Here is a 6979-nt window from a genome sequence, read left to right on the forward strand (position 1 = left end):
ACCGTGAGGGGGTCCCGCTGCTATAACATCCTGTGTGTCAGAGACGTTGGTCTCGGCTGGGCTGCATGACTGCGGGTCCCTCTCCCCGCAGCCGGTGATGAACAACGACAAGCACTGCTTCGAGTGCTACGGCTACGACATCATCATAGACGACAAGCTGAAGCCCTGGCTGATTGAGGTAACGTCCCCACTGCCCTCCCGCTGCCCCGCCCTGCTGCCGCTCCGCAGGCCCCCTGTCCTCTGGCCGGGCGGCAGGGCTGGGGCAGAGGAGTTTCTGAAATGTGACCCGGACAGACGTTCAGGTTTAACAGTTGGCTGATGGTTCAAAAATGAGCACCCTCCCCGTCTCTCACCTCTGGTGAGCCCAGCCCCCAGAGCAGGAGCCGTCTCCCTCTCCCACGGAGGATGCCCCAGGGCTCCAGGGTGCTTCCGGCGAGTCTGTGCCCCAGAGCCGCTGCCCTGCTCTCCTGGGGGACATTGTTCCCACTCAGGAAAGGGCTCACAGACCCAGAACCCCTTGGGAAGCGGTGGCACACTGTCCAGAGATAAGGGACGTTATCTTCTTTGGATGAAGGTAGAGTTTGGAAGTGGATTCATCTACCTGTTTCAAGGCATAGACGGAATGTAGTGGTGGCTGTTCTAGAAACAGCCAGGTGTCCTTTCTTGGTGACAAGCCACATGACACTGCCTCAGTGACAGTGGGCGCCGGCACACCCGTCTGAGGCCCGGCCGCGGAGCCCCCCGTAGGGGTCACGCTGCCTTGCTCTGCAGCCAGGAGGAGAACTCAGGCTCTGTGGGGCCACAGGGTCGGGCTGGCTGTGGGGATGAAGGCCGGTTTGGCCGGTTCGCCTCCCTGCGTGTGCCTCTGAGCACCGTCTTCTGACCACGCTCACGCAGAGGTGCACGGCTCGGGCTCTTTAGCTTGGTCCCAGTTCAAGAAGGGAAAGCTGGGTCTCAAGAGCAGCTCGTAGTGAGAGGTCCCTTGTACAGAAGGTCACTGGGAACCCCTTCAGGAAACTCTGGGGAGCCAGCTTGTCAGAGAGCGAGCTGTGCTCTGTCACAGTGTTTTCCAGGTTACTGACGTGTCGTCCTGCCGGAGGTGTGGGTGCAGGGCGTAGGCAGGTACACATATAGAGGGCGACCCACAGATGGCTATAGAAGATTCTTGTTTTCTTTTCTTCCATCTTAAAGAGAGTGATTTGAATGGAAGCCAAGCTTTCCTTGGTGAGCTAGGGCCTTAATTGTGAGCAATGGTTCTCACGTCGTAACAGATCTTATTTTAGCAGATTCGTGATAGGAATTTTGGTGTCATGATATACTGCACTGGTAATTTCAAGGGCACCTGAGGTCCTCACAGCCCTGTCACCGTTCACATTAGAGACCCTGCTGGCAGCACACAGCCTGGCTGTTTGGGAGAAAGCTGGGCGGTGTGCACACTGGCTGCCTGCTCTCCCACGGCCTAGAGAACGGCTCAGCACAGTCCGTCACCGGTGCCCGAAACAGAGAAAACAGGAGCTGCCCTGGGGCCTGCGGGGCTCTCCACGGGGTACATGTCTACGTTTTAACATGTGGATTTGGGTGACATCACTCAGCTCCTCTGGGGCCTTAGGAGACTAACTTCCCACTTATTGGATGGGTTCCTCAGTTGGGTCAGAATATTGCTTTCTTGGTGAGGTATTACTGTCTTGGCCAAAAAGGGGCCCATTACCTTTTCCTCAGCCCCACGGTGCTGCCAGGTCAGGGGCATTTGGTTCCCTGACTCCAGCAAAGCTCTGGGCAGCTTGTGGTCCTTAGGACAGAGCTGCTCACCCAGGTGGACACTGAAATTATGTTTGTGATGTACATTGACCTGGGATTATTGTTTGTGTGATGACTGATTGGAGATCCTAATCCTAATCCTGTCTTTAAATATTGTTTATATTTCATCTAAGAGCTCATAAATGTAGATCACACAATGCTTGCTGAAGGTATTGAATATTAACGAACAGTTTGAATTGACAGCTCCACCCAGAGTACGTGGGAGGCAGCATTTTCTCCCGCAGTGCATGTTTTCCCTCCAACGGAATACGTGTCCCAAGTGAAGGATGTGGTTTCTTTCCTCTCATAGGTTAATGCGTCCCCATCTCTCACCTCCAGCACCGCCAACGATCGGATCCTCAAGTACAACCTGATTAACGACACCCTCAATATTGCAGTCCCCAATGGCGAAATTCCAGACTGTAAATGGAACAAGTCACCCCCAAAGGAAGTTCTTGGCAATTATGAAATTCTGTAAGTGTGTGTGTGGCTGTGCTGTTGTCCTTGTGTGTTTCAGATTGGGGGTACCAAGGCCCAACGTGGATTTTTCTGGCTGTATGCGGACTCTCCTTATTTGAGCAGAGTATTTCATTTATTCATGATGTTATGGGACAGATTGTGTTGCAGCAGGAAAGCGTTTGGGCGCTAAACCAGGCCTTTGTCTCGTCTTCTGCTATGTTAATGTAAATGTTAGGAAGCACTCTCTCCGCGCCAGGCCCAGGCGAAGGCGCAGCAGGAGAGGTACATGACTTCTCTTCACCCACACTGCCTGCTTCTGTAAAAGTAAAGATGTGCGTTTCATTTAACAGTTTAAAAAAACAAAGGGCAGAGTAGTGAACTTCGCACACACAGATCCCAGGCTCACAGCTGTAGGTGCTGCTGGCCTGGGGACTGGAGCTTCAGAGCCCACACTTGGCCTCCTCACCTGCCTCTGCTGTGTGCGGTGTTGATGCACGGGGAGGGTGGGAGGTGAATTCCCAAGGGAAGCGTGCACCGCCTCCAGGCAGCACTCGGGGCCTCCAAGGGCCTTGGCTGTGAACTTCAAGTGCCACCAGCCAGCATGGTTGATTGTTTTCTCCAGCCACGTCCAGCTGCGCGGGCTGGGCACAGAGTAGGCAGAGGGGTGGAAGTGACCGGGGCTGGGGGCTGCCAGGCAGGGAGGAAGGCAAGAGAGAAGGGCGGGGAGGGAGAGAGAGGGCAGAGGCGACTGCAGGTCCCAGCCGGCGAGGGTTGTTGGGGTCGGGTACTAGGGAACGAGCGGGGAAGAGAAGGGCAGAGGCCAGAGTGAGGTTTGCGCTCGAGGCGACACAGGGGTGCGGTCCCTGAACATGACACAGCCAGGTGCTGTGGCAATAGGTCAGGGAATTGGGGGTCTCGTCTGTTTGGTCATCGCTGTTACTGGCAACAGTGAGCCAGGAGCCTGAGTCTTAAGGAATTAGGGGCAGTGACCTGAGGATTAGAGGTGGCCTACAAGGCAGGGTAAGCGTGGTGGATTCTGCTGACCTGGGCTGGGCAAGAGCTGAGAGGTTTTGGAGAGAGGCCCCTCCAGGCCTAGGGGCACGATGGGTGGAGAGAAAACAGCCCACTCGAGGGGCTGCGGGGGAAGCAGCGTCTTCAGGGAGAGACGGGTTTCAGAGCAAGAGGGTGACGATGTGGGGGACGTGGGCAGTGCTGACAGTGGACGGAGAGTTCCGAGTGTGCAGAGGAAGTCTGGGGGCAGGGTCAGATGGGGGCATGTCCAGAGCCTCTCGGGGTTGGCAGTATGGGAGGTGCAGGGTGACATGAGGGTGACGGATGTCACCTATGATGAAGGACCTCATGGGCTCAGTCCTGATGGCCCATCATATGGATGGGCTGTGTGTGGAGGAGGGCTGGGGGGCTCTGCAGAGAGGGAGTCCTGCCAGGAGCATGAGTGTCCTGGGGGGCTCTTCATCCAGCGAGGGTGGCAGGGAGGCTGGACTGCTAGGACTGCGTGGGGCCCTTTGCCCATCAGCCAGGGCCTCCTTGAGGGAACGGGGCAGACACTCCATTTCCACTTCAAGATGCAGAGGTCAGAAGCCTCACAACGTTCAGTTGAAGAGACACAAAGGTGACTCCCATGCCCCAAATCCACTCGGCCACCCTCTCCCCACTCCTGTAAGTGAGGAGGGCTCCAGTGCCGAGCTGAGAGTTGCTGAGTGCTTCCTTTTAAACCTTGCTCCTGGGGTGCCGGCTCGTGGCCGAGGGGTTAGGTTCGCACGCTACGCTTTGGTGGCCCAGGGTTTTGCCGGTTCGGATCCTGGGCGCAGACATGGCACTGCTCGTCAGCCGTGCTGAGGTGGCGTCCCGCATAGCAGAGCCAGAAGGATCTACAACCAGAATATACAACTGTGTACTGGGGGGCTTTGGGGAGAAGAAGTAAAAAAAAGATTGGCAACAGATGTTATCTCAGGTGCCAATCTTAAAAAAAAAAACCCTCGCTCCCCCAGTGCTTCCAGTTACCTCACAGTCAGGAGGCCCGTTTTGGCTTCCAGCTGTGGCCTCTGGCAGCAGTGGGTCGTGGCGCGCTGCCCTGTCCCCCTGCGTGCTGGGCACTCCGTGTGCCGCTGAGCGCCCACCGCAGCCCCTCGGTGCACGGCAGAAAGCCGGGGTGCGAGTTAACTTGCCCAAGATCACGCTGCTGGCACTGGACCCCAGATATAGGTGCTCTTGCTGCTGCCCGAGCTGGCCTCGGACCCACAGGCCTAGCTCTCTGTGCCTGCCCCCCAGGGCCCAGCTCTGAAGGTGCTGGCTGTACGTGTACAGCCTTCCAAAGAGTCCTGTTCCGAACCCTGACGGCCCTGGATTCTGCCTGTCAGATCCCGGGAGAAAAGCCTGCTGGACTCCGAAGGGCCCTGAGAAGAGCTGTCCTGTCTCTGGTTCGCCTCCACGTTAGCTCCATCAGTGGCCAGACCGTCCCTGGGAACAGCCCATCCCAATGCCACCCGCTTGCCAAATGCTCATTTCTGTCTGTTGTGTTTTTAAGCTGCACAGACCAGCACGAATGCTCAGTCAACCTGTATGTGGTTCTTCCCTCCACTCATTCAGCAGATTCTTACTCACAGCCACCCCCCAAGCGAGGTGCTGGCAGCAGCTGTGAACCTGAGGGGGGAGTTGCCCCAGCCCTTCCGTCAGCGATGCAGACACGCGACAGGCAGTGGAGTGATGACATGTGCATGGGGAGTCCGGGGGCTCTGGCAGTCCCTGGGGGAGGGGAGGGGATGGGGGGCTTCCTGGGAGGACCCCCCCACAGGCAGAACCTGCAGTGTCCCTGAGGAGTCTTCCGTCCGGCGTCGCGTCTCCTTAGGGAGATGTGTTGTCGCCTTAACATGCCCTCCTCCTCCTTCCCCCATCCCGCCCACCCCCCGCCCCTGCGGAGGGAAGCCCTGTAGTGTCTGCCACATGGTGACAGCCAGCCGGCCGGCTCCTCCCTCCCCTTGCCTTTCAGTCCCCTGTCTGCCACCAGAAGCACAAGGCAGAGAATATGTTCTTCAGCCTCCAAAGTTTCTAACCCATGCCACACTCAACCCGCAGATTCCGATTCTGGGAATGAGCCTGTAACAGAAACAGACGCCCTTTCCCAGAAGTCGGCAAAGTTCAGCTAATGCAACGTGACTGAGCATCTTAGTGCCCGTTGCATCTGATATAAATGTCAGTGTGAGGAGGGTCCTCAGTCAGGGCGTGGCCAGCAAGTGACACCTCTGAACGCACTTCAGTAGGAACGGACACACTTTTCGCACTCCTCCCATCTGCAGCGCGCAGAGTTCTGGATTAGGAATCCCAAATCCTGGGTTTTAATCCCTCCTCTGCCACCGCCAGCTGTGTGAGTTTAGGACACTGAGTAAACCTCTCTGAGATCCAGTTTGCTCAGATCAGAAGGGGTTGGTCGTGATGCCCACTGCTCTGAGTCAGGAGGGTGATGCGAAGTCACTGAGGGTTTGGAGCCTGCGTGGTGCCAGGGCCTGCAACAGGGTGTATGGCATTTCACCACCCTCTTGGGACCTGTAGGAGGGACCCCACTGCAGTGAGAAAGGCCAGGATGTTCCCAGATGCCATAACCAATCTGTCAGGGTGCCGAGGTTCCAGCCCAGTTCTTGCCGATGCAGAAGCCCAGGCTCTTTCCACACAGGCCTGATGCATAGGTCAGTGGGAGGGGCAGGTGGTCATGGCTGCTGGAGGCTGGCACTGGCCTGCCTTGTGAGTGAGCTGCTGCGCCTCCCCCGGCCTGGCCCCCTCCTGGGCAGGTCACTCAGGCCCCGCTCCCCGTCTGAAATGGGCTTAGTCATACCTGCCCGAAGATGCTGTGTTACTATTTCCAGACATCAGTCCTCTCCCTCAACAGCCTGGTGTCTCATTCGTGTTTCCTTTGGGGTCTTAGCCATATTCCATCTGGTGGCTTGCATAAAATGTCAACTCCAGGGCCTGGGGACTGTCCACATAACAATTTAACAAGGTTGTACTCATATGCTCTGTGGCCTGGGATGGTGTTTGGTCGGCTGCCAAGGCCACGTGGTGGGCAGGCAGGCTGGAGGCGTGTGGAGTGGGGGCCAGGCTGCTTCTCTGGGTGACGTGGGGTTTGTCACGCCACAGCCCAGTGGCCGTGCTTGGCACTGCTGCTGCAGAATCCTGGGGACGTTGCTCTGTTTCTAGGTACGACGAAGAGCTGGCGCAGGGTGACGGGGCTGACCGAGAGCTGAGAAGTCGTCCTGGCCAGTCGCTAGGACCCAAAGGGGGCCGATCGAGAGACTCGGGAAGAACCGTCCTCACAACCTGGAAGTGACCTCCAGCGAGAGCAGAAGACTCCACCTGGGCCCCTGCCGAAACCTCTCACGCACCCGGGCCCTTGCTGCAGACCTGTTTTGAAATTTCCCTTTTCTAGAGCTTTTTCCTTTAAGCCCTGTAAATAATAAAGGACTTCTTTGGAAGGTGAAGGAGTCTATTCCTGGGAACAAACTGCTTATTTCTCCTTTACTCACAGACTCAGGATACTCCTGAGACCAGACTGGGGATGTTTCCAAGCAATTCTGGGATCCCCAGCTGGTGCTGGTGTCGTACGAGTCTGACTCTCTTCCTGGAGAGGGCATCAGAGCCCCAGGTTAAGGGCTCAGTCCCGCGAGACTGCCCCCACTCCCACCACTTCAGACGCCAATCACAAGTCCAGCTT

General features: G+C 57.0%; 1 protein-coding gene across 4 annotated transcripts in view; it reads left to right on the top strand.

Annotated features, from left to right (window-relative positions):
- Nucleotides 1-6768, top strand: part of TTLL1 (TTL family tubulin polyglutamylase complex subunit L1) — a 30496-nt gene extending 23728 nt beyond the window's left edge. For all 4 annotated transcript variants that reach the window (XM_014864402.3, XM_070506762.1, XM_014864403.3 and 1 more), the window contains 3 exons: nt 92-178; nt 2108-2271; nt 6466-6768. In XM_014864402.3, coding sequence (XP_014719888.1) covers nt 92-178; nt 2108-2271; nt 6466-6595 — 381 coding nt within the window. In that variant the 3' untranslated portion in view covers nt 6596-6768. The remainder of the gene's footprint in view (nt 1-91; nt 179-2107; nt 2272-6465) is intronic.
- Nucleotides 6769-6979: the final 211 nt, after the last annotated feature.

This window comes from Equus asinus, chromosome 4 (genome assembly GCF_041296235.1).
Source record: "Equus asinus isolate D_3611 breed Donkey chromosome 4, EquAss-T2T_v2, whole genome shotgun sequence".
In the NCBI taxonomy this organism is placed as follows: domain Eukaryota; kingdom Metazoa; phylum Chordata; class Mammalia; order Perissodactyla; family Equidae; genus Equus; species Equus asinus.